Raw genomic sequence first — 27793 nt, 5'->3', positions numbered from 1 at the left:
CTGACAGGTCGCCCAGGGATTGCTCAGACTCTGAGCTCGTCAGCGGCATGTGGCTCGCCCTCTTAGTGGCTCTTCTTTCCCGCTGTGCTGGGGGGAGACTAAAAATTGATGCCCGGACCTCTTCACGGACCAGGGATCTAATATCCTCCCTGAAGGCGGCCTGTTCATCCGTCAGGATTTTTGCGGTACAATCGGGACATAGCGGCTTTTTATACGCCTCGTCAAGTTTTTTAAGACACAGGGCGCATTTCCTGCATCTTTTTTAAGGTCTTGTTTAGACCGGGTGGATTCCCTGTCCTGCAAAAATATATGCATGCACATAAGGGAAATAAACCGCCATACAATGCTAAATCCCCAGCATAACACCCCTGCAATTTTTCACACTTACGGTTTGCAGGGCTTCCATCTCTGGTTCTTTAGTAGTCCTCATGCTAATAGCGATAGACAGGACCAGAAAGACAGATAAATCCTTCACTGAAGGTGTGCTGTCAGTGGAATCTTGCCGGGGGGCTTCCATTTTTAAATCTCCCGCCATTTCCGTGTTATCCGACGGCGTCTGACGTCACTGCGTCACGCTGCAGCTTTGGCTCCGCCCCCGACGTCGCGTCATTGGCTCTGCCCCCTGCCGCCGCCGCGCGGGGACGCGCCGGCATGCCTGGGGGAGAGAGGCATCTGAGCCTATGGCCCGCCGCTCTCCCCTGCCGAGAAACGCTGCCCGGAGCCGAAAGGAAGGAAGGAGGGGACTCAGGGACCTGTGGCCCGCCGCTCCGACCATTGCGGTGGTGATCCCCGGGCGGTCAGACCTGTGGCCCGCCGTGCTCCCGGACCGCGCTGACTCTCCGGAGGGGAGGTGAACGGGGAAGCAGCCCTGTGGACTGTCAGCCCCGCTGTCAGCAAGATTCCTCTTTGGGAAGGTGAGAGGGGAAGCAGCCCTGTGGACCGTCAATCCCGGTGTAATCCTGTAGCTCCCTGGTGGGAGCATCTCTTGCATGTCCCTGTAGGGACAGGAAGCACTGGTGAATGGGAGGCAGGAGGAGCCTTTTGAAGCCTCTTGCTTCCTGTCCCTACAAGGTCAAGGTGCAACCTCCATGTCTGCTGTCAGGATGATGCCGGGAAAAACGTGGTTTGCATGAGATGCGATGCAACTTTGACAGTAGCAGATGCTACAAAGTCGCGTGATTTTGTAGCATCACATGAGACTTTGTAGAACTACAAAATCGCGGTATTGCTGCGAGAAAATCGCAGCGATATCGTACGGTGCAGCGATGCGATATCGCTGCGATTTTCTCGCTGCGATGCAGTGTCGCCCGTGTGAAGGAAGCCTTAGGGCTCATGTCCACGGGCAAAATATGATTTAAGATCCGCAGCGGATATCCCGCATGCGGATCCGCATCCCATAGGGATGCATTGACCACCCGCGGGTAGATAAATACCCGCGGATCGTCAATAAAAGGGATTTAAAAAAAAATGGAGCATGGAAAAATCCGGACCATGCTCCATTTTCGTGCGGGTCTCCCGCGGGGACGGCTCCCGCGGGCTTCTATTGAAGCCTATGGAAGCCGTCCGGATCCGCGGGAGACCTAAAATAGGAATTTAAAGTATTTACCATCCGGCGCGGGCGGAGAAGATCAGCTGTTCCTCACGGCCGCATCTTCCTTGCTTCGGCTCGGCGGATGTGCCCGGCGCATGCGCGCGGCACGTCGGCGACGTGCCGGCGACGTGCCGCCGGCGTCAGGAATTCATCCGCCGGCCGAAAATGAAGATCCGGCCGTGAGGAACAGCTGATCTTCTCCGCCCGCGCCGGATGGTAAATACTTTTAAATTCTTATTTTTGGCGCTCATGTCCGCGGGGCAGGAGGGACCCGCTGCAGATTCTACATGTAGAATCTGCAGCGGATCTGATTTTCCCCGTGGACATGAGGCCTAAGTGTTTTTTCCTGCTACGTTTTCTCCAACTACTAATAATCAGTAATTATTGCAGCCACCACACATAGAACGAGAATGAGAACAGAGAAAGCTGATCATCACACCTACACCTGGGAAGACAGCTCTATGTGTACTGACCTAGAGTGATTGGCTGACTGGAGACACACACACGCCCAGCCAGCACAATCCCCCACACCTGAGCAGGAGAACTCCAGAGCACCTGTGGAACCACAGGTCTCAGGAGACAGACGTGACACAGACACTGTTAGCTGCTGTCTATGTACAATAATAGGCAGACAGCAGTCAATCAGTGGCTGGAGAGTGGGGTTGACAGTAGCTGCAGCTGTTGAATATAGAGAACTGCTTCCTGTAGCCTTATGTTTGGCTGCTACTAATAAAAAGCAAGTTTAATCTAAACCACTACACTGATAAATACAGCAGACATATCACTGTAATCAGCATGCCTGTAACTACCGTGTGCTGCTCTCAGAGAAGACTGCAAAAAGATGGTTAACCCCTTCACGACCAATGACGTACTGGTACGTCATTGAGCGTCGGGGTATGTATGAAGAGAGGTTGCGTGGCAACCTCTCTTCATACAGTGCGGGCGTCAGCTGTTTACAACAGCTGACACCCGCGGGCAATAGCCGTGAGCGTCCGATCGTGGCTATTAACCATTTAAATGCCACTGTCAATTCTGACAGCGGCATTTAAATCCCATGAACGTCCCGCATGGCCCCCCCGCGGTGAGATCGGGGGAGCTGTGCAGGTGTCATGGCAGCCGGCGGCCTAATGAAAGGCCCCAGGGCTGCCTTAACAGACTGCCTATCAAGCCATCCCCGTGGGGTAGCTTGATAGACTGCCTGTCAAAAAGCAGTATGACGTAATGCTATAGCATTACATCATACTGCAGGAGCGATCAAAGCATCGCATGTTAAAGTCTTCAAAGTAATGTAAAAAAAAAATCAATAAAGTTTTTTTTAATTGAAAAAAAAAAAAAGTTGTAAAAGTTTAAATCACCCCCCTTTTGCCATATCTATTACCCTGTTTCCCCCGAAAATAAGACAGTGTCTTATATTAATTTTTGTTCAAAAAGGTTTAACTTTTTTACATGTATAGCTGCCTGGACACTATTTAAATTTACTTTTTTAATTAACTGTTAGCAGGGCTTAATTTTGGAGTAGGGCTTATATTTCAAGCATCCTCAAAAAGCCTGAAAAATCATTTTGCATCCTCAAAAATTCTGGAAAATCACGCTATGTCTTATTTTCAGGGTATGCCTTATTTTCAGGGAAACAGGGTATTAAAAAATTTAAATAATGAAGTAAAAATATGTATTTGGTATCACCGCGTCGGTAAAAGTCCGAACTATCAAAGTAGTGCATTATTTTTCCCACACGGTCAACGTCGTCTGAAAAAAAAAAAAAGAACGCCAGAAATGCACTTTTTTAGTTACCCTGTCTCCCAGAAAAAGCACAATAAAAAGCGATCAAAAAGTCGTATGTATTCCAAATTGGTACTATCAGAAACTACAGAAAATCCCGCAAAAAATGAGCCCTTGCTAAACTATGTTGACGGAAAAGTAAAAAAGTTATTGCGCGCACAAAAAATTTGAAAAAAATTAAATGTCTTTGAAAAAAAAGAGGAGTATAGTAAAAAAAAAACTATACAAGTTTGGTATCGTAGTAATCGTACCGACCCATAGAATAAAGATATCATGTCACTTTTGTTGCCGTTTGTGCGCCGTAGAAATAAGGCGCACTAAAAGATGGCGAAATGTCGTTTTTTTTTTTCATTTTACTCCACCTAGAATTTTTTAAACGTTTTTCAGTACATTATATGGTACTTTAAATAGCACCATTGAAAAATACAACTCGTCCCGCAAAAAACAAGCCCTCATACAGCGACGTCGATGGATAAATAAAGGAGTTACGATTTTTTTAAAGGGGGGAGGGAAAAACGAAAACGGAAAAAGAAAAAGGGCCGCGTCATTAAGGGGTTAAAGGTTCCCTTTAAACCTTAAAGGGGTTGTCCCGCGCCGAAACGGCTTTTTTTTTTTCAATAGGCCCCCCGTTCGGCGCGAGACAAACACAAGGGATGAGTTAAAAAAAAAAAAAGTTTAGTACTTACCCGAATCCCCGCTCTGCGGCGACTTCTTACTTACCTTACCAAGATGGCTGCCGGGATCTTCACCCACGATGCACCGCGGGTCTTCTCCCATAGTGCACCGTGGGCTCTGTGCGGTCCATTGCCGATTCCAGCCTCCTGATTGGCTGGAATCGGCACACGTGATGGGGCGGAGCTACGCGATGACGCGTAGAAGGGGGCGGAGCCAGAACGCCGCTCGTGCCAAGACCCAAGAGAAGGGAGAAGACCCTTCTGCGCAAGCGCGTCTAATCGGGAGATTAGACGCTGAAATTAGACGGCACCATGGAGACGGGGCGCCAGCAACGGAGCAGGTAAGTGAATAACTTCTGTATGGCTCATATTTAATGCACGGTGTATATTACAAAGTGCATTAATATGGCCATACAGAAGTGCTTACCCCCACTTGCTTTCTCGGGACAACCCCTTTAAAGTTTTTTCATGGGCAGATATTGTGCCTGTTAACGAGTAGAAATCAACACTAGAAAATATTGATCAGCACTGGCTACTGCCGTTTACAGGTGGCAGATGATCAATAGCATGAGGATGAACGATCATTAACACGATTCCTTGTTCTCATTCAGATTGCAATCCTCAGCAGCATGCCCCTTTGTTTACACGGAGAGATTTGCAGCCGACAAACAAGCATTTTTATTTAGCTGACAAGCAAGTGTTGCCTTGTTTGTCAACTGATCGTGGGCGTATTCATGCAGGCCACTGAGCGGGCAAGCAAATATTTGTGCCTAATCATTGGCCATCATTGAGCACTTTACTCTATTAAATAATAACACAGTGACCCTCATACGACTTAGCAAAAAGATAAAAACAACGTTTGTAGGTTAAAACCTTGTGAATTGATGATTGTGATATTTGCACTCGTAACAAACGTTCAATTGCTTTATTCATATTAGGAAATAAATACTTTGGGGATGCACAAATACTGCAGCTCTTGGACTTCTTTAAATGCCAGTTTAGTTATGTACTTTTAGATTCTTTTATATATTTTAGCAGCTGTGCAATAAGAACTTATAGAGATGTAAAAAGGAAACTAGCCGAAAAGTTGGGTAATGTTCAAGGTGACTCCTGAGATTTGTTTAAAGGGGTTGTCCCGAGGCAGCAAGTGGGTCTATACACTTCTGCATGGCCATAATAATGCACTTTGTAATGTACATTGTGCATTAATTATGAGCCATACAGAAGTTATAAAAAGTTTTATACTTACCTGCTCCGTTGCTGGCGTCCTCGTCTCCATGGTGCCGACTAATTTTCGCCCTCCGATGGCCAAATTAGCCGCGCTTGTGCAGTCCGGGTCTTCTCCTGTCTTCTATGGAGCCGCTCGTGCAGAATGCAGGCTCCGTGTAGCTCCGCCCCGTCACGTGCCGATTCCAGCCAATCAGGAGGCTGGAATCGGCAATGGACCGCACAGAAGCCCTGCGGTCCATGGAGACAGAGGATCCCGGCGGCCATCTTCAGCAGGTGAGTATGAAGACGCCGGACCGCCGGGATTCAGGTAAGCGCTGTGCGGGTGGTTTTTTTAACCCCTGCATCGGGGTTGTCTCGCGCCGAACGGGGGGGGGGTTAAAAAAAAAAAAAACCCGTTTCGGCGCGGGACAACCCCTTTAACTCTGACTTAACCCCTTGAGTGGCGGGTTTCTTACCACCCTGTCGTACCCACCAGGGCAGGTTTTTTAAATGGTCTAATCATTGAATTTCAACTAATTTTGAGGTCGCGTTCCAAGAGCCATAACTTTTTCATTTTTCCATTGACCAGGCCATATGAGGGCTTGTTTTTTGCAGAGCAAGTTGTACTTTTTGATGGCATCATTTTTGGGTATATATAATGTATTGCATAACGTTTGTAAAAACATTTGTAGGGAGATTGGAGGAAAAAAAAGAAATTCTGCCATTTGTTTTTTGGATTTCATTTTTACGGCATTCAGCGTGCAGAATAAATAGTGCGATATCATTATTCTCTGAGTCAACATGATTCCGGCGATACCAAGTTTATACAGTTTTTATGTTTCGCTATTTTGGTACATTTTAAGCATTTTTTTAAAGGTTTGCTTTTGTGTCGCCACATTCCAAGAGCTGTATTAATTTTATTTTTCCATTGCCAGAGCTCTAGAAGGCCGTGTTTTTTGCGGGAGGAACTCTAGTCTTCATTTATCTATTTTTTTGGAACATGTAAAATTGTGATCGCTTTTTATTCCATTTTTTCTAGTGGCAAGATTAACAAAATCTGTAATTCTGGCATGTTTTTTATTTTTATTTTTCACTGCATTCTCTGAGCAGTATAAATAATATATTAAAGTAATTCCACAGGCCAGTACGATTATGCCAATACCAAATTGTTATAGTTATTTTTCTTTTTCATGACTTTTTCACACTTTAAAAAAAAGGACTAAAAGTTTAAATCAACCATAGAATAAAGTTATTAGGTAATTTTTGCTGCAGTTTGTGTGCCGTAGAAACAAGATGCACTGAAAGATGGCGGAATGTCATTTTTTTTCATTTTACTCCACTTAGAATTTTGTAAAAGTTTTTCAGTACATTATATGGTACTTTAAATAGCACCATTGAAAAATACAACTCGTCCCGCAAAAAACAAGCCCTCATACAGTGACGGTGATGGATAAATAAAGGAGTTATTATTTTTTAAAAGGGGAGGAAAAAAGAAAAAAAGGGGCCATGTCATTAAGGGGTTAAATAATGTACTAACTTCCTTCTCTGGGTCATTACGACGCACGGATACCATATGTGTGATTTTATTTTAAATTTTTGACAAAGTAAAGGGGGACAAGTGTTTTTATTTTTATTTTTTAATAACTTTTTTACTTTACTTTTTTTTAAACTTTTTTTTTATTTTTGTCCCTTTAGGGGACTTCCACAGGGACCCATCAGGACCCCCTGATCACTTTCTCGGGGTCCGATGGTGACAGCCCTTTACATGCTGCAGTCACATAGACTGCAGCATGTAAAGGGTTAACACAGCAGAGCTCAGAGGTTTTCTCTGATCTCTGCTGTAAGAGCTGGTGCCTAGCTGTCCTCTGAAAGCTAAGGACCAGCTCTCCCTGCCACAGAGACCATCGGCTTGTTTCTGACAAGCCGATGGTCTCTATGGCAACCTATAAACAAAGCAGGAGACTTAGAAGCAGGAGATTGACGGCAGATCGGCAATATCTTCTGCTTCTTTTGTTCAAAGCCCTTGCTTTGTTCTCTGTGGGACAGTGCAGGCAGAGCACAATGTCACAGCTTGTGGCATTGTGCTCTGCAGCTCCCATAGTGATACATAGCCCGGAAATCTTCCAGGCTATATCATTATCGGCAGTGGAGCTTGTCCCGGAAAATCTCCGGGCGTGCCACTCAAGGGGTTAAATGAGCTTTTCCAGTTACCAGACAACATCCCTTTAACAGGGCTAACTGTAGTAAAGTAACAAACTGAGCATTACTAATTAGAGATGAGCGAGTATACTCGCTAAGGCACATTGCTCGAGCGAGTAGTATCTTAGCCGAGTATCTCCCCGCTCGTCTCTAAAGATTCGGGGGCCGACGCGGGTGACAGGTGAGTTGCGGCGGGGAGAGAGGGAGAGAGAGCTCTCCCCTCCGTTCCTCCCCGCTCTCCCCCGCCGATCCCCGCCCCCTGCCGGCCCCTGAATCTTTAGAGACGAGCGGGGAGATTCTCGGCTAAGGCACTACTCGCTCGAGTAATGTGCCTTAGCGAGTATACTCGCTCATCTCTATTACTTATCCTTCCGCTGCTGACGGGATCCAGCACTGCAGCCACGCTGTGGTCCTGGCGTTTGTGCAGACAGCTGACATCACCAGAGGTCAAGTGATCACTGCAGCCACTCAGGGGGACGGCAGCACTGGATCCCAGCACCACTGGAGGGGCAAGTACAGCATGGCTGCAGCACTGGATCCCGGCAGCGGTGGAGGAGTAAGTACAGCTCTGTTTGTTATTTTACTACATTGAGTCCTATTGAACGGATGTTTTCCGGTATCCAGACAACCCCTTAAAAACAAGTTGTACAATAAAATTGTATAGTTTACAATAAATGGAAGAATAGGTATACTTACATATTGTCTCTTGTTTGTGTTTACTACAGAACTGATATTCCATATAGCAGCTCAAATTTGGCCATTTATGTTGAAGGTCTGGATATTGTGATTTCCAGTCATTACATATACCTCTATGTGGACATGCTCAATGCTATTGTGCAGGTAATTAGAACTGAAAGAATACCACCAGTTAGATTACGAGGACAAACACAGTCACAGCTACTAAGAGCTGAGCTGACCTACTCCAAAAGTAAAGTATCAATTATGATTTACATGGACACATAATCCCATATTATTCTGATTATGCACCAATAAATTATTGTCCTATGAATGACTATGTTACTACCAAGATTTTCAAAGGGTAGTGCCAAGTAGGCAATAATGTACAAGCGGTGCGCTGAACTTGATGAATGTGTCTATATTAGTACAACCAAGAAAAGAGGCATATAAAATGCAGCAGGATGGAGTACAAAAAGGCAATATAGCTATGTTAAAAAATACCAGAAGGAAAAGACCAGTGTTTAGGGCTTGAAAAGCGTTGAGGGTTTTTGGGCTTTTTCAGCTTCTGTAGTGAGGTTAGGTGAGGTTACCCCCAGACTGCAGTATCTGTGTATGCAGCCAGAGTGGCTGCTATTTACACGTGTGCTCACACTGTGCTCTGCCATTGCTATATTGCCTTTTTGTACTCCATCCTGCTGCATTTTATATACCTCTTTTCTTGGTTGTACTAATATAGGCACATTCATCAAGTTAAGCGCACTATTTGTACATTATAGCTTTTACATTTCATTTATACTGGTAGGCTGGGGAAGTGGCCTACTTCCGGTTGCAGCTAGTTTCTATATACTTCTGGCGCGGGTTATACACACATTCCTCTAGGACATAGGTGTCAAACACAAGACCCACGGGTCTACAACCTCATTTTCTGTGGCCCGCTGGCTGTGCAGCAAGTTCCCTCACCCTCCGTGCTGTTGTCAGTATCAGATCATCTATCGGCTTGTTCTGTCTAGCAGAGCAGACAAAAACAGATGACTGCCGATAGCACACTGACAACGGCCGCATAGGAGGGAAGAAACCTGCAGAAAACATGATCTCTAGTGCAAGGAGAGCAGGACTAAGGAGCAGGAGCAGCTGCAGGAAGAGAGCCTGGTCAGGGGCCCAAGTATGCAGGAGGGCCCAAAAAGGACCGAGAGCAGTCAGTATACCTGCAAGTGGGACCATATTGGATGCAGGGGAGTATAAAAATGCAGACGTGTCCGTGTGTGTGTGTGTATATATATGTATATGTATGTGTATGTATATATATATATATATATATATATATATATATGTGTGTGTATATATATATATATATATATATATGTACACACACACACACAAGGACATATATATATATGTGCACGTGTGTGTGTGTATATATATATTAGTGTGTGTCTGTGCATACATCTGTAGAATAGTGTGCTTCTGTGCGTATATATGTAATATAGTGTGCGTCTGTGGGTATATATGTATAATAGTGTATGTCTGTGCGTATATAGGCATAATAGTGTGCGTCTGTGCGTATATGTGTAGAATAGTGTGCATCTGTGCCTATATGTGTAGAATAGTGTGCGTATATGTAGAATAATGTGCGCATATGTGTAGAATAGTGTGTCTGTACTATATGTGTAGAATAGTGTGCGTCTGTACTATATGTGTAGAAAAGTGTGCGTCTGTACTATATGTGTAGAAAAGTGTGCATCTGTACTATGTGTAGAATAGTGTGTGTCTGTGTGTATATGTATAGAATAGTGTGCGTCTGTGCTTATATATGCATAATAGTGTGTCTGTGCATATATATATGCATAATAGTGTGCGTCTGTGCATATATATGCATAATACTGTGCGTCTGTGCATATATATGCATAATAGTGTGCGTCTGTGCATATATATGCATAATAGTGTGCGTCTGTGCATATATATGCATAATAGTGTGCGTCTGTGCATATATATGTATAATAGTGTGTGTCTGTACGTATATGTGTAGAATAGTGTGCGTCTGTGCTACATCTGTAGAATTCTGTGCGTATATGTGTAGAATAGTGTGCGTCTGTGCAGATATGTGTAGAATAGTGTGGGTCTTTGCGTTTATGTGTGCGTCTGTGCATATATATGCATAATAGTGTGCGTCTGTGCAAATATGTGTAGAATAGTGTGCGTCTGTGCTATATGTGTAGAATAGTGTGCGTCTGTGCTATATGTGTAGAATAGTGTGGGTCTGTACTATATGTGCAGAATAGTGTGGGTCTGTGCTATATGTGTAGAATAGTGTGCGTCTGTGCTATATGTGTAGAATAGTGTGGGTCTGTGCATATATATGCATAATAGTGTGCGTCTGTGCATATATGTGTAGAATACTGTGTGTCTGTGCTATATATGTAGAATAGTGTGTGTCTGTGCTATATGTGTAGAATAGTGTCTGTGCGTATATGTGTAGAATATAGTGGGTCTTTGCGTTTATGTGTAGAATAGTGTGTGTCTGTGCTATATGTGTAGAATAGTGTGCGTCTGTGCATATATATGCATGATGGTGTGCATCCATGCATATGTATGCATAATAGTGTGCGTCTGTGTATAAATGTGTAGAATAGTGTGCGTCTGTGCGTATATATGCATAATAGTCTGCATCTGTCCTATATGTGTAGAATAGTGTGCGTCTGTGCGTTTATGTGTAGAATAGTGTGTGTCTGTGCATATATATGCATAATGGTGTGCATCTGTGCATATATATGCATAATAGTGTGCGTCTGTGCATAAATGTGTAGAATAGTGTGCGTCTTTACGTATATATATGCATAGTAGTGTGCGTTTGTGCGTATGTGTAGAACAGTGTGCGTCTGTGCTTATATATGCATAATAGTGTGCGTCTGTGCGTATATGTGTAAAAGAGTGTGCGTCTGTACCTATGTATAAAATAGTGTGCGTCTGTGCGTAGGTATAGAATAGTGTGCGTCTGTGCGTATATATGCATAATAGTGTGCACCTGTGTTTATATGTGTAGAATAGTGTGTCTGTGCTATATGTGTAGAATAGTGCGCGTCTGTGCATATATATGCATAATGGTGTGCATCTATGCATAATAGTGTGCGTCTGAGTATACATGTGTAAAATAGTGTGCGGCTGTGCTATATGTGTAGAATAGTGTGTTTGTGCGTATATGTGTAGAATAGTGTGGATCTTTGCGTTTATGTGTAGAATAGTGTGTGTCTGTGCATATATATGCATAATAGTGTGCATCTGTGCATATATATGCATAATAGTGTGCATCTGTGCATATATATGCATAATAGTGTGTGTCTGTGCTATATATGTAGAATAGTGTGTGTCAGTGCTATATATGTAGAATAGTGTGTGTCGGTGCTATATATGTAGAATAGTGTGTGTCTGTGCTATATGTGTAGAATAGTGTGCGTCTGTGCTATATGTGTAGAATAGTGTGCGTCTGTGCATATATGTGTAGAATAGTGTGCATCTGTGCATATATGTGTAGAATAGTGTGCGTCTGTGCATATATATGCATAATGGTGTGCATCTGTGCATATGTATGCATAATAGTGTGCGTCTGTTCATAAATGTGTAGAATAGTGTGCGTCTGTACGTATATATGCATAATAGTGTGCGTCTGTGCGTATATGTGTAGAATAGTGTGCGTCTGTGCTTGTATATGCATAATAGTGTGCATCTGTGCATATATGTGTAGAATAGTGTGTGTCTGTGCTATATATGTTGAATAGTGTGCACATGTGCGTATATATGTAGAATAGTGTGCGTCTGTGCATATATGTGTAGAATAGTGTGCGTATATGTAGAATAATGTGCGCATATGTGTAGAATAGTGTGCATCTGTGCCTATATGTGTAGAATAGTGTGCGTATATGTAGAATAATGTGCGCATATGTGTAGAATAGTGTGTCTGTACTATATGTGTAGAATAGTGTGCGTCTGTACTATATGTGTAGAAAAGTGTGCGTCTGTACTATATGTGTAGAAAATTGTGCATCTGTACTATGTGTAGAATAGTGTGCGTCTGTGTGTATATGTATAGAATAGTGTGCGTCTGTGTGCATATTTTTAGAATAGTGTGCGTCTGTGCTTATATATGCATAATAGTGTGTCTGTGCATATATATGCATAATAGTGTGCGTCTGTGCATATATATGCATAATACTGTGCGTCTGTGCATATATATGCATAATAGTGTGCGTCTGTGCATATATATGCATAATAGTGTGCGTCTGTGCATATATATGTATAATAGTGTGTGTCTGTACGTATATGTGTAGAATAGTGTGCGTCTGTGCTACATCTGTAGAATTCTGTGCGTATATGTGTAGAATAGTGTGCGTCTGTGCAGATATGTGTAGAATAGTGTGGGTCTTTGCGTTTATGTGTAAAATAGTGTGCGTCTGTGCATATATATGCATAATAGTGTGCGTCTGTGCAAATATGTGTAGAATAGTGTGCGTCTGTGCTATATGTGTAGAATAGTGTGCGTCTGTGCTATATGTGTAGAATAGTGTGGGTCTGTGCTATATGTGTAGAATAGTGTGCGTCTGTGCTATATGTGTAGAATAGTGTGCGTCTGTGCTATATGTGTAGAATAGTGTTGGTCTGTGCATATATATGCATAATAGTGTGCGTCTGTGCATATATGTGTAGAATACTGTGTGTCTGTGCTATATATGTAGAATAGTGTGCGTCTGTGCTATATGTGTAGAATAGTGTCTGTGCGTATATGTGTAGAATATAGTGGGTCTTTGCGTTTATGTGTAGAATAGTGTGTGTCTGTGCTATATGTGTAGAATAGTGTGCGTCTGTGCATATATATGCATGATGGTGTGCATCCATGCATATGTATGCATAATAGTGTGCGTCTGTGTATAAATGTGTAGAATAGTGTGCGTCTGTGCGTATATATGCATAATAGTCTGCATCTGTGCTATATGTGTAGAATAGTGTGCATCTGTGCGTAAATGTGTAGAATAGTGCGCGTCTGTGCATTTATGTGTAGAATAGTGTGTGTCTGTGCATATATATGCATAATGGTGTGCATCTGTGCATATATATGCATAATAGTGTGCGTCTGTGCATAAATGTGTAGAATAGTGTGCGTCTTTACGTATATATATGCATAGTAGTGTGCGTTTGTGCGTATGTGTAGAACAGTGTGCGTCTGTGCTTATATATGCATAATAGTGTGCGTCTGTGCGTATATGTGTAAAAGAGTGTGCGTCTGTACCTATGTATAAAATAGTGTGCGTCTGTGCGTAGGTATAGAATAGTGTGCGTCTGTGCGTATATATGCATAATAGTGTGCACCTGTGTTTATATGTGTAGAATAGTGTGTCTGTGCTATATGTGTAGAATAGTGCGCGTCTGTGCGTTTATGTGTAGAATAGTGTGCGTCTGTGCATATTATGCATAATGGTGTGCGTTTGAGTATAAATGTGTAAAATAGTGTGCGGCTGTGCTATATGTGTAGAATAGTGTGTCTGTGCGTATATGTGTAGAATAGTGTGGATCTTTGCGTTTATGTGTAGAATAGTGTGTGTCTGTGCATATATATGCATAATAATGTGCATCTGTGCATATATATGCATAATAGTGTGCATCTGTGCATATATATGCATAATAGTGTGTGTCTGTGCTGTATATGTAGAATAGTGTGCGTCTGTGCTATATGTGTAGAATAGTGTGCGTCTGTGCTATATGTGTAGAATAGTGTGCGTCTGTGCTATATGTGTAGAATAGTGTGCGTCTGTGCTATATGTGTAGAATAGTGTGCATCTGTGCGTATATATGCATAATGGTGTGCATCTGTGCATATATATGTATAATAGTGTGCGTCTGTGCATAAATGTGTAGAATAGTGTGCGTCTGTGCGTATATATGCATAATAGTGTGCGTCTGTGCGTATATGTGTAGAATAGTGTGCGTCTGTGCTTGTATATGCATAATAGTTTGCATCTGTGCATATATGTTTAGAATAGTTTGTGTCTGATATATGTGTAGAATAGTGTGCGTCTGTGCGTGTATATGTAGAATAGTGTGCGTCTGTGCGTATATGTGTAGAATAGTGCAAGTCTGTGCGTATATGTGTAGAATAGTGCGCGCCTGTGGGTATATGTGTAGAATAGCGCGCGTCTGTGCGTATATATGCATAATAGTGTGCATCTGTGCATATATATGCATAATAGTGTGAATCTGTGCATATATATGCATGATAGTGTGCATCTGTGCATATATTTGCATAATAGTGTGCGTCTGTGCGTATATATGCATAACAGTGTGCGTCTGTGCGCATATGTGTAGAAAAGTGTGCGTCTGTGCTTATATATGCATAATAGTGTGCATCTGTGCGTATATGCATAGAATAGTGTGCGCCTGTGCGTTTATGTGTAGAATAGTGTGCGTCTGTACGTATATATGCATAATAGTGTGCGTCTGTGCTTGTATATGCATAATACTGTGCATCTGTGCATATATGTGTAGAATAGTGTGTGTCTGTGCTATATGTGTAGAATAGTGTGAGTCTGTGCGTATATATGTAGAATAGTGTGCTTCTGTATGTATATGTGTAGAATAGTGCGCGTCTGTGCATATATGTGTAGAATAGTGCGCGTCTGTGCGTATATATGCATAATAGTTTGCATCTGTGCATATATATGCATAATAGTGTGCATCTGTGCATATATATGCATGATAGTGTGCATCTGTGCATATATATGCATAATAGTGTGCATCTGTGCATATATATGCATAATAGTGTGCGTCTGTGCGTATATATGCATAATAGTGTGTGTCTGTGCGCATATGTGTAGAATAGTGTGCGTCTGTGCTTATATATGCATAATAGTGTGCATCTGCGTATATGTGTAGAATAGTGTGCGTTTGTGCGTTTATGTGTAGAATAGTGTGCGTCTGTGCATATATATGCATAATAGTGTGTGTCTGTACGTATAGTTGTAGAATAGTATGTGTCTATGCTATATGTGTAGAATAGTGTGCGCCTGTGCTATATGTGTAGAATAGAGTGACTGTGCGTATATGTGTAGAATAGTGTGCACCTGTGCGTATATGTGTAGAATAGTGTGCATCTGTGCATATATATGCAAAATGGTGTGCATCTGTGCATATATATGCATAATAGTGTGCGTCTGTGCGTATATGTGTAGAATAGTGTGCGTCTGTGCTTATATATGCATAATAGTGTGCATCTGTGCATATATGTGTAGAATAGTGTGCGTCTGTGATATATGTGTAGAATAGTGTGCGTCTGTGATATGTGTAGAATAGTTTGCGTCTGTGCGTATATATGTGGAATAGTGTGCATCTGTGCATATATTTGTATAATAGTGTGCGTCTGTGCGTATATATGCATAACAGTGTGCGTCTGTGCGCATATGTGTAGAAAAGTGTGCGTCTGTGCTTATATATGCATAATAGTGTGCATCTGTGCGTATATGCATAGAATAGTGTGCGTCTGTCCGTTTATGTGTAGAATAGTGTGCGTCTGTGCGTTTATGTGTAGAATAGTGTGCGTCTGTGCATATATATGCATAATAGTGTGTGTCTGTGCGTATATGTGTAGAATAGTATGTGTTTGTGCTATATGTGTAGAACAGTGTGCGCCTGTGCTATATGTGTAGAATAGTGTGCGCCTGTGCTATATGTGTAGAATAGTGTGCGCCTGTGCTATATGTGTAAAATAGTGTGCAGCTGTGCTATATGTGTTGAATAGTGTGTCTGTGCGTATATGTGTAGAATAGTGTGGATCTTTGCGTTTATGTGTAGAATAGTGTGTGTCTGTGCATATATGCATAATAGTGTGCATCTGTGCATATATATGCATAATAGTGTGCATCTGTGCATGTATATGCATAATAGTGTGTGTCTGTGCTATATATGTAGAATAGTGTGTGTCTGTGCTATAGGTGTAGAATAGTGTGTGTCTGTGCTATAGGTGTAGAATAGTGTGCGCCTGTGCTATATGTGTAGAATAGTGTGCATCTGTGCGTATATGTGTAGAATAGTGTGCGTCTGTGCATATATATGGATAATGGTGTGCATCTGTGCATATATTTGCATAAAAGTGTTTGTCTGTGCATAAATGTGTAGAATAGTGTGCGTCTGTGCGTATATGTGTAGAATAGTGTGCGTCTGTGCTTGTATATGCCTAACAGTGTGCATCTGTGCATATATGTGTAGAATAGTGTGTGTCTGTGCTATATGTGTAGAATAGTGTACGTCTGTGCATATATATGCATAATGGTGTGCATCTGTGCATATATTTGCATAAAAGTGTGTGTCTGTGCATAAATGTGTAGAATAGTGTGCGTCTGTACGTATATAGGCATAATAGTGTGCGTCTGTGCGTATATGTGTAGAATAGTGTGCGTCTGTGCTTGTATATGCATAATAGTGTGCATCTGTGCATATATGTGTAGAATAGTGTGTGTCTGTGCTATATGTGTAGAATAGTGTGTGTCTGTGCGTATATATGTAGAATAGTGTGCATCTGTGCATATATATGCATGATAGTGTGCGTCTGTGCGTATATGTGTAGAATAGTGTGCGTCTGTGGGTATATGTGTAGAATAGTGCACGTCTGTGCATATATATGCATGATAGTGTGCATCTGTGCATATATATGCATGATAGTGTGCGTATGTGCTATATGTGTAGAATAGTGTGCGTCTGTGCGTATATATGCTTAATAGTGTGCGTCTGTGCGCATATGTGTAGAATAGTGTGCATCTTTGCTTATATATGCATAATAGTGTGCATCTGTGCGTAAATGTGTAGAATAGTGTGCGTCTGTGCGTATATATGCATAATAGTGTGCGTCTGTGCGCATATGTGTAGAATAGTGTGCATCTGTGCATATATATGCATGATAGTGTGCATCTGTGCATATATTTGCATGATAGTGTGCGTCTGTGCTATGTGTAGAATAGTGTGCGTCTGTGCGTATATATGCATAATAGTGTTCGTCTGTGCGTATGTATAGAATAGTGTACGTCTGTGCATATGTATGCATAATAGTGTGCATCTGTGTATATATGTGTAGAATAGTGTGCGTCTGTGCGTATATGTGTAGAATAGTGTGCATCTGTGCGTAGAATAGTGTGTCTGTGCGCATATGTGTGGAGAATAGTGTGCTTCTGTGCCTAAATGTGTAGAATAGTGTGCATTTGTACATATATTTGTAAAATAGTGTGCGTCTGTGCGTATATATGTATAATAGTGTGTACCTGTGCGTATATATGTGTAGAATGGTGTGCATCTGTGCATATATACGTAGAATAGTGTGCGCCTGTGTGTATATATAAGTATTATAATAATAGTGTGCGCCTGTGTGTATATATATGTATAAAGGTGTGCGCCACTGGCCACTATGGGGAATCTTATTACCAATCAGGCCACGACGGGGTTCACTTACTACACTTATCTTACAATTAGAATCGGCCATTTGAAGGCAGCCATAAGGCAGATGTGAAAATCTCGGTGAAAATGAGTTTGACACCCCTGAACTAGGATATTTGATATGCAAATTGGAGATGGTATGACACCTATTTGGTGGACAACTTCTCTATAAGTCAGTGTCTGACCTTCTAACAAGCCTTGTAACATGACTAGGGATATAAGAAAAAGGTCTTCTCCAGAGGGTGAAGATAACCAAGTACAGACAGCTGTTTCACACAGCCAGCCAGAAATCTACTATACACTGACGAGGGGCAAAACCCCCAAAACAGTCTGTCTGCAAATGATCATCTGTTCCTGCTGGAGAAGACTCTGCTTTTGACTTATATTCCTAGTCATGTTGCAAGGCCTGTTAGAAGGATGGACAATGACTCATAGGGAAGCGGCCTCAGTTGCCTTCTAATAGGTGGTACTACAGAGGCATTATAGTATCTCTCTTTTTCAAAGTTGTATTCTATCAAGAAACTACACTGTGTCTCAAAAGCGTGGAATCACCCATATAGAATGAAAATGGTTTGGCAGATGGTGATGCAGTTTTGCACACAAGCTGCAGGGAAAAGGGAAAACCTTTTAGGCTATGTCACCAATAGGATGGTCATTTTGAATGCCGACATCTTGAATTAAAGTAGGTGTGTGATATATCAAACTGCCTGGAACGTAACAAGAAAAACAATAACATGGTTTGTTTTAACACAACTTTATTCGGTCTCATGATAACACAATAATTTTTTCTTCATTATAGGCAATGTGAATGATGGTGTTATCTCAAGCAGAACGTGTTAATATCCTCCTTATGTTGGGGTAACGAAGCACATATGTCATCTCTGCAGATTTCAATCGACGCCACTCAACCAGACCTCCCATTACTCACTGTACAGTTGCCTCATGCATTCCAAAATTCGAAGAAACAGGTTGTCTCATTGATAAACCAAATTTTGGACAAGCAAACAGTTACTGAAGAAGCATTAGCAACTGCTTCATCAGTAACAGGTTTTGGTCTTCTAGATTATGGTTTATTAGTGATAAAACCGATTTCTCAGAATTTAGATGTTTGGCAAATGCACTCTGGGTAATGGTAGGCCTGGTTGGGTGGCGTCAATTGAAACCTGCGGTGGTGACACGTGTTCTTTGTTCACCTGACAGGAAGTTAGATAGCAACAGGTTCTTCTTAAGATAACACTATCATTCACTCTACCTTTAAAAAAGAAAAATCATTGTGTTAACATTAGAATAAATAAAGTTATGTTAAACTGAAGCGTGCTACTGGTTTGCCAGTGAAGTTCTCTGCCAGGTGGATCACACACAGGCCTCACCATTGGAGAAATCAGAGTTGATTCTAAGATGATGGCATTCAAAATGTCTGTCTTTTTGGTGATCTGGACTATCAGGTCTTCCCCTTTTTATGCAAAATCGCAACAAATGATCTGTTGAAACTTTGAACTGCCTTTTTGGGTTTGGCTGTCCATACGTGTCTTCACCTATAGGCTAGCAACTATTTTATCGGAAACACCAGTAAAAAAAATCCGTCGGCCATATGTCTGCGGAGTTTTAATTCTATGATGACCTGAAATCACAACATTGCCATGTCAGGTGGCATAGCAGGGATACCAACTAGAAATGTCCATGCCTGTGTTCAAAACTTTGTGAAGAAATTCCATACGCTATAAGGCACTCAGCAGTTCATAGTTTCCATAATGCAAATATAAAGGTAGTTGAATAGGAATGGCGCTTCTCATTTCTGATTACAAAAATACGCGTTAAACTTCTTTTTTTCTTTCATCAGGTACAACTACCAGAAAAATACATAAATAAAACCTGTGGTTTATGTGGAGACTTTAATGGATTTGAATATTACGATGAGGGTTTCAATACAGGTAAGTTTTATAAGCTGGCATATATTTTGTCAACAGAAATGGGCACTAACAACACAGCGCATACTTCCCAACAGTTGAATCCCAGATCATGTCCTTAGTCTGTCCAGGACCATCCCAAAATAAAAAAAACACAATTTTAAAAATAAACATTATCATAGTCTCTATTCACTTGTGGCCTGGGAAAGTTGGCAAGTTCGGTAGTGCCAATCCAAACAGACTGCTTGCTAGGGAAACATTGCCTAACAACTGCAGCACGTTCCCTACTGTTGACATGTAATGCCACCAGTCCGTCACAGATTACCCAAGTCAGTAATGATCATAAAGGCAAAAAATGGAGATTGCACATGTACAGGATATGTGATAAATATATGATCGGTGAGGGCCCCACTGATCTCATACATTTATCACATTTTCTGCAGATAGGTGCTTAATGTTTTTTTATGGAATAACCACTTTATATACTGGGATTATAAGTAGAAAACAAATAAATGAAGTATCTTAATACCCTGCCCAATGTATCAAGAATGGTAACTGCCTTCAAACTCTTAATTAGTAGATACTTTCACAAACTAAGGCCTCATTCACACAGGCATCATTTTTACACAGAGTAGGTGCGTCAAAAAAATCGCATCTAAAAGAACCCATGGTTTCCTATTTGTTCTTTCAGACGAACAATTTTTTTTAAAAGTTGAGATTTCTCTCCGTCAAAAGATAGTCCAAGTCCTATCTTTTGATGACTTCTATGGAAGTCGTCGGACAAAGGTAGGGGCCGGGGCATACTTGCAAATACTAGCTGCAACGTGCTCATTGCTCATTCAGACAGGCGTTTGCAGAAACGCACCATTTTTCAATGTTGCGTTTACTGCAGATTCTGCCTGGTTTCAGCAGCACTGACATGCATTGTGCCAGCGTTTTGGCTACGTTTTCAGCACAGCTGAAAATGCAGCCAAGGCTGCCGATAAAAGAAAAAAAATCAATACTTGCCTAACTGGTGAAGTCGCTGTCCCTGGTGCCGCTGTCTGGACCTTGTGATGCCAGCCGATTGCTCTGATTGGCTAAGTACCGTTGTCACTCAGCAGCACTCAGCCAATCAGAGCAATCTCTTATTGGAGTCGGGGATTTCAGATCCCCGTCACCATAAAATAAGTTCCCCTGTTGGCCGATGACAGCGACATCACCTGCAAGGTGAATATTGATTTATTTTTTTTTACTCAGGCAGTGCAGCTAGGGCGTTTAGCGCTGCCAGAAGCGCGGTACCAAGTTGTGCCACGTTTTTGGCAGTGCTGAAACCGCTGCCCATTCATTTCAATGGGCAACACAGGGCTGCAAATGACCAAAAATAGAACACGCAACGCTGTCAAAGCACAGCGTTTTCAGTCTTGCGTGAGCAGCCCCATTGAAATGGGGGCCTTGTACACCACTTAGCACTGTGCTGAAAAAGCAGCGCTAAACGCTGTACAAAAACGCCTGTGTGAGGAAGGCCTAAGGCTACATTCATTCGGGTGAGCGCAATATTAGGCTGAGAAACTTGGACTGACATTGTGCTTGCCAACATTTTCATTCAAAAACGCCTCGCATCATTTCTGTGAAATTGTGATCCTCAGGTGCGTCTTTCACGCACTTCCAAGTATCGCAAGTGTTTCCCATTGTTCTCAATGGAAAACATCACTTCTTACTTACATGTACATCACACGGCATGTGAGTGCCATGCCATGTCGTTAAAGATCCCTTTGAAAACAATGGTCAAGGTGTTCCGAGAGTGCCAAAAAATGGGACATGCAGCGACTTTAAGCCGTGCAGCATCAGGTCTCTTTCACACGGGTGACTCGTGGCTGAAAATCACATGGACGAGAAAAAGCCGTGTCCAGTTCGCGGCTAAATCTTCCTTTTTCTCACCCATTCACACGTCAGGGTGCGGCGTATATAGCCCAGAATGCCTTCGGTCGAGGAGAAATCTTCTGAAAGACTTCTAATGGCTCAATACAGGAAGCTGACATGGTTTAGCATCGCTAGCCGCTGCTAAACTGCCTCAACCGACAGCTTCCACAGAAGCCTATGGCAGCTGCCAGATGATCGCGTCCGACGTATTCTGACGCAATATCCTATTTATGCGGCTAAAAAGTTGCCATCTGAATATTGCATTGGAATCCAATGATTCAGATAGTCGCGATTTTCGTCCTACATTTTATTGTGCCAAAATAGCCGCGATAAAGCGTTTGTGTAAAAGAAGCCTCACGAGGAAAAGCATTGTTCATGTAAACACATAACTCAATTCAAAAGGATGGAGTTCATATTCTTGCAACACATATTTTTCATCGCGCATTGACACTCCTAGGTATTCTGCAGGTACCAACACTCAGCCCATTCACTTGAGTTATAGTTGGGAGTGGCACTGTGCACAATGCCCTGACACCTTCATTGCTGTGGTTACCAATAGGAATCCCTGTACCATTACTTACATTAATTTCAACCACCTCTTAATAAATCCATCCTGAAGATGTGACTAAGCAATTCATTCTACAATCTCCAGATTAGGCAATATTCTCTGCTCCTCTACCCTTGCCTACCACTAGAGATGAGCGAGTATACTCGGTAAAGGCAATTGCTTGAGTGAGCATTGCCTTTATCGAGTACCTGCCCGCTCGAGATGAAACGTTCGGGTGCCGGCGACGGGCAGGGAGCTGCGGGGGGAGTGCAGAGCGGAACAGAGGGGAGATCTCTCCCTCCCTCTCCCCCCCCCCCCCCCCAGCTTCCTCCTGCTGACAGCCGCTACTCACCAATTCCCCGCCCCGGCACCCGAACGTTTCATCTCGAGCGGGCACGTACTCGATAAAGGCAATGCTCACTCAAGCCATTGCCTTTACCGAGTATACTCGCTCATCTTTAGCTACCACCCATCAGGGTCGATCAAATGCCCCTCCCTGAAAGATTAGTGAATGCAATCATATTGCCCCCACCCACCCCATGACTTCATAATTTTCACTGCTATGCTTCTTTAATTGTTCATATATATTTTCCTCAAGGAAGCACAAAACACAATGTAAACCACCAAATGTTTTTTGTTCATTTTTTTCTTATTAGTAGTAAAAGACTTTATTATTGGACAGGGTTGGAGACAGTAAGTATTCTGAATTTATACATTAATGTGTCTCTTTCACAGATGACCCGGACAGTATCAATGCAATTTTGGATGAATTCATGATAGACATTCCAGGAGAATATTGTGTGCACAGCAGCGCCCCACTTAAACCTATATGCAATTATGTTGTAAGTTACATATATGTCCATCTGAGTCAATTATGAATACTATACATTTCTAATGTCAAATCTGCATATTTACAGTAACAGCAAAGGGGATGCTATTTTAACATCTTATCCACATTCTGCTGAAAAATCTGGGCAAAAAAAGGTGTTGGAGTTCAGCTACGATGTGGATTTCTAAATCCGCTGCATGTTGATTGGTTGCGGTGGATCTTCACAGCTGATTTCACTTTTCCCAATGAGTGGGGTGTATTGCATATCCAAAGCAAAATACGCAAAAAAAATCAGCATATAACACATGCAGAGTTTTTGTTGTGGATTTTGCAGCGGAATTGTAGTTACCCTAGCAAGGTGAAACCTACTACTATCCAATCGGAACATCAATGCTGTGGCTGCTGCTTAGAGATGGAAAACTGTATTCCAACTACTCCCTTACATACCGAATGGCTTCTTTATTAGAACCCCACCCCCATTTAGGAGTGGGTTGGTTCTCTCTTGATTCTCTTGATACTCAGAACCACAAGAATTCGTCCTGGCATTTCTCTAGTTGTTGAAATCGTTCTGCGTGTATATCGGCCCATGTGGACAGGAGAGCTACTTGCAGTTGCCTCAAATTAGATGGAGGTACTGACATTCTCAGAACATCTGTCCGGAAGAGTTCAGCAATTCATGCTGCTTGCGCCAAAATCTGAAACCCTCCATCAACATCCTGCAACAGAAATCTGGGGTCATTAACTGCAACACCCATCTGGAAGAGTGACTCTCTATCCAAGCATACGGCTGGAGTTGGGAGGGTGTAGTGCGTGGACCTGTCACAGTGGCACTTACCTCCTGGTCCCAGAAGGAGTTACTGCAGCAAAGGATAGGGCCAGCAGTCCTCGGGATGAGAGGGGTAGTAGTTGTCAGTTCGTGACGCCACAATTCCACAACCAGCATGCATACACGGCAGATAAAAGAACACCAGACAAGTGTATCGTACCTCGGGTCCTCAGGAACGGTTGAGGCCCGGTAAAACTTTACTAGTGACTTTTAAACAAACTTCAGCAGGCAGACTTTACAGTGCAGGCAAATTAGTATTATTCAAACAACTTGAAATGAAAGTCAATGGCCACAGAATGGCAGTAAATATCACCCCGCTCTCATAGACTTCAGTACGCTTGCGTGTCAGTTAAAGGTGTACCACTAAACGGTGATCCTGACTTCAGACGGCCGCATAGGAATTATAAACAGATTTAAGATTGTCTTCGGAGGTTTGGTAGACTTCTGCACTGGCCTTGCTTGAGATATCGTACAGTCACTAGGAGAAGGGGTTACTTACAATGGCTCTCTGGTAATAGGACCTTTGGGGGAAAACACTTAGGCTCACTCACTCCCATTCCCAGTCTCTTCTTAAAGATGCAGTCTTTCCTTCTCTTCCATCTTCAGTAACATAAGGGCTAATGGTGCCCTCATGCGCCTCTTTGGTAGCAAACCCACAGGTGGAAGATGGGTGCTCCTCAGCAGACAAGATGAATCCCTCAACTGGAACCCAATCACTCATACTTATAGTCTCATCCGTAGCATGTCACATGACACAGTTGAAAGCTACATTTAGCAGACAGGCATGATTTTAACTGAATTAACTCTTCAGACGCTGCAGCTGTGCAACACTCATACAGAAAAATAGACATGACAGCTTTGCACAGTGCATCTACATAAGACAGACATGTATGACAATTATGAAGGGAAGCAGGATCTTATTCAGGGACACTACATAACCAGGTGTTTTTCTACTGCTCAATAATCCATTTCTTTGCCTACTGAAGTCGCTCCTTTCTGTTTCTCTTATGGCTTCTTCACATGCGCATGATTAAGTCCCGTTATCTTTTCTCACCTGTACTATTAAGGGCAATTCCCCTAATGAAAACGAAACCATTCAAATCAATGGTTTCCGTTGGTCCTGTTGTGTGGCTCATTAATAGTACAGGTGTAAAAAGACAGGACTTGACCTATCTTTTCCACATGTGGTGTTAAGGGCAGGACCTATTTTCCCATAGTTTTTTTCAAACCCCTGCGCTATGGTGCGGAGTTTAAATGATCGGAGAGAGAAGAAAAAAAACATTCATAGCGGCGAGCATAGTTGCACATATGGCCGTGTGAAATCACGCTGGATGTAACACTAGAATTGTTTGTCTTAGGGCTTATTTACACAAGCATATATCGGCTGGCATTTTCATGGCCGGACAGTATACGCTTCCATCTGAGCAGTGCCCCCTTCCCTCACCCTCACCAGCTTTCTGCTTCTCTCCTCCCCATTGGGCGGTTTGCAATGGGAGTGGGTGGGATGGAGGCGGAGCTAAGCTCCCGCCCCCTCCCTGACCCTTCTCCATAGCCAGCAATGGGAGTGGGCGGGACAGGGCGGAGCTTAGCTCCACCCCACATCCCACCCCCTCCCATTGCAAACCCTGGAGTGGAGGAGAGAGGCAGGTGAGGGGGAGGGAAGGGGGAACTGCTTAGATAGAAGACGCTGGCCGATATACGCTCGTGTAAATAAGCCCTTAAGGGAGTTGTACCAGAATTGCAAGTTATGCCCTATCCATAGGATAGGGAATAATTTACTGATTGGTGCAGGTCTCATCCTCAGAACAGAGGTTCTGTGTCCCCCTTTTCCTCATTGCAGATTTACTGCATCCCTCACATTGAGGAGGTGAATGAGTGGAGCACTGCTCATGCAGCATGCTGACACTGCATTCATTGTAAATGCAACTGCTGAAGGTAGTTGAACAGCAAGCGTTCGGGTATTTTCAACAGCCACTTGCAATGAATGGAGTGGCAACCGTGCAGGCAGAGCACTCCATTCATAATGATATCATTTTGCAGGAAGAGAAGGGACCCCGCAGTGATGTCAGATCTTGCGATTCTAGTACAATCCCTTTGGCCTCATGTTCACGGGGAAAATCAGGCCCACCGCGGATTCTCCATGCAGAATCCCGCAGCGGGTCCCTCCTTTCCCGCGGAAATGAGGCCTAAAAAGAAGATTTACTTACCTGTCCAGACGCTGCGGATCTTCCCTCTGTCGTGGCCGGATCTTCTTTCTTCGGCCCGGCGGATGTGCTTGGCACGCAGGTAGTGTGCCGCGCACATGCGCCGTGCACTCAATCTTTTTTGCACTCCTGCTCTCCTGCGCTGGAGAGCATGAATTCAGCTGCGGGTGTGCCACGTATCTGGACGGCTTCCATAGGCTTCAACAGAAGCCTGCGGGAGCCATCCCCAAGGGAGACCTGCACTAAAATGAAGCATGCTGCGAGTGTTTTCCCGCACACGCAGTCCGCGCCTCAAGGGAAAATGAAATCCGCAGGTATTTAATTACCTGCAGGTGTCCAATGCATCCCTATGGGGCGCGGATCAGGCGTGCGGATGACCCGGTGTGGATCTGTCCCCATGGACATGAGGCCTAAGGTGGAAGAAGTCAATTGCATAATTGATTATTGTGACGATGTCACACGTTTTATATATATATATATATATATATATATATATATATATATATATATATATACACACACTATGTGCTGTCCTGTCATACTTGAAAAAGGATAACTATGAGCTGCAATGTCACGTTGTTTTGTAAAAAAAAGTTTTGGGGCGGAGTTTTTTGTTTTGGCTAAAAAGGAATACTGCGGTTTCTATCTAGTGTCTAATTTCCATACATGGAAACTCAATCGTAAAAGGACAGGTGTCTCTAAGGTGACCATCCAGTGGTGTTACAGAGAGAGCTGAGCAAGTCATTTGGCTGTTTCTAGAATTCATGTATCTCTCTTTACATTGGTGATTATAAAATCAAGGCTTGCATCTGGTGCATATAACTTAGAAAAGTTTTTTTCAGGAATAGCCCTTTAAGTTTATGGGAGGGGGGGTAACTTGATATAGATAATGTTGTTAATTTAAAGAATAATTTTATTGCTTAGAAACTATAATAATTCAAAACCTGCTAATTCTTTTCTTATTTGACATTGAAAATTAAAGCTGATCATTAAAATGTGTTTCTTCTTATTTTCCAGAATGATACCTGTAAACAAATCTTGCAAAGTGCTGCCCTGGCTAACTGTACTGAACACTTTAATATGCTCCCCTATCTGGAGATGTGTGAAATGGACAGCTGTAATTGTAACACCAGTGACAGTCTGGTTCTGGCTTGCATCTGTAGCACCTTGTCTGAATTTTCCAAACAGTGTGCTCATGCTAAATTATACACAGGAAACTGGAGGAGCCCAGAAGTATGTGGTAAGTCTGTGATGTACAGGAAGACGTGTATCTCCTATATTTTATATATTCTGCATTGCTGGACACCAAATCTAATCATTCCCAACATCTTCTGGCAGCATTAAGGCTCACAATCAGATTTCTGCTTTTACAGCAGCAGAATTCAGTGACTGAAATTCCCTGCTGCGTGAAAAAATCAAGTCTTGACCTATCTTGCTGCAGAAAATCGCATAAGCCTTCAAAGACTGCTATGAGAGACGATACAGGTCGGCCGCCGTGGGGAGAGAGAGAGAGCAATGAAGGGAAGCCCTAGGGGAACCCCTTTCATCGCAGAGAGGCTGGAGGGATACCCCCCCCCCCTTGCCCCGCAGCAGGGGAATTCCCCGGCAGCTGGTCTGGAGGAATTCCCCGGCAGCTGGTCTGGAGGAATTCCCCGGCAGCTGGCCTGGAGGAATTCCCCGGCAGCTGGTCTGGAGGAATTCCCCGGCAGCGGGTCTGTAGGGATTGCCGAGCAGCTAGTCTGGAGGAATTCCCCAGCAGCTGGTCTGGTGGAATTCCTCAGCAGCAGGTATGTAGGAATTCCCAACAGCGCTTGCTCCTTCTTTAGCTGATGAGACACACACTATAGCCAATTTCATAGGAAGCAGGTTAACATTGAAGTATGAATGGAGATCTGGAACTGTACAATGGCCCTTGAACCCTTTCCCATGGCCTAAAGGATCGTTCTTGCAAACTGTCATTCTATTATAAGTGCAGTGATGACA

The 27793-nt window shown here is 42.9% G+C and overlaps 1 protein-coding gene across 1 annotated transcript in view; it reads left to right on the top strand.

Annotated features, from left to right (window-relative positions):
- The first annotated feature begins 2454 nt into the window (after nucleotides 1–2454).
- LOC136581752 (mucin-5B-like) overlaps nucleotides 2455–27793 on the top strand; it is a 99656-nt gene continuing 74317 nt past the window's right edge. The window contains exons 1-5 of the mRNA XM_066582374.1: nucleotides 2455–2501; nucleotides 8178–8292; nucleotides 19436–19526; nucleotides 22687–22793; nucleotides 26828–27050. Coding sequence (XP_066438471.1) covers nucleotides 2455–2501; nucleotides 8178–8292; nucleotides 19436–19526; nucleotides 22687–22793; nucleotides 26828–27050 — 583 coding nt within the window. The remainder of the gene's footprint in view (nucleotides 2502–8177; nucleotides 8293–19435; nucleotides 19527–22686; nucleotides 22794–26827; nucleotides 27051–27793) is intronic.

This window comes from Eleutherodactylus coqui, chromosome 11 (genome assembly GCF_035609145.1).
Source record: "Eleutherodactylus coqui strain aEleCoq1 chromosome 11, aEleCoq1.hap1, whole genome shotgun sequence".
Lineage (NCBI taxonomy): Eukaryota > Metazoa > Chordata > Amphibia > Anura > Eleutherodactylidae > Eleutherodactylus > Eleutherodactylus coqui.
The sequence above is the reverse complement of the archived record's forward strand: the minus strand, read 5'-3'. Positions and strand labels throughout refer to the sequence as shown.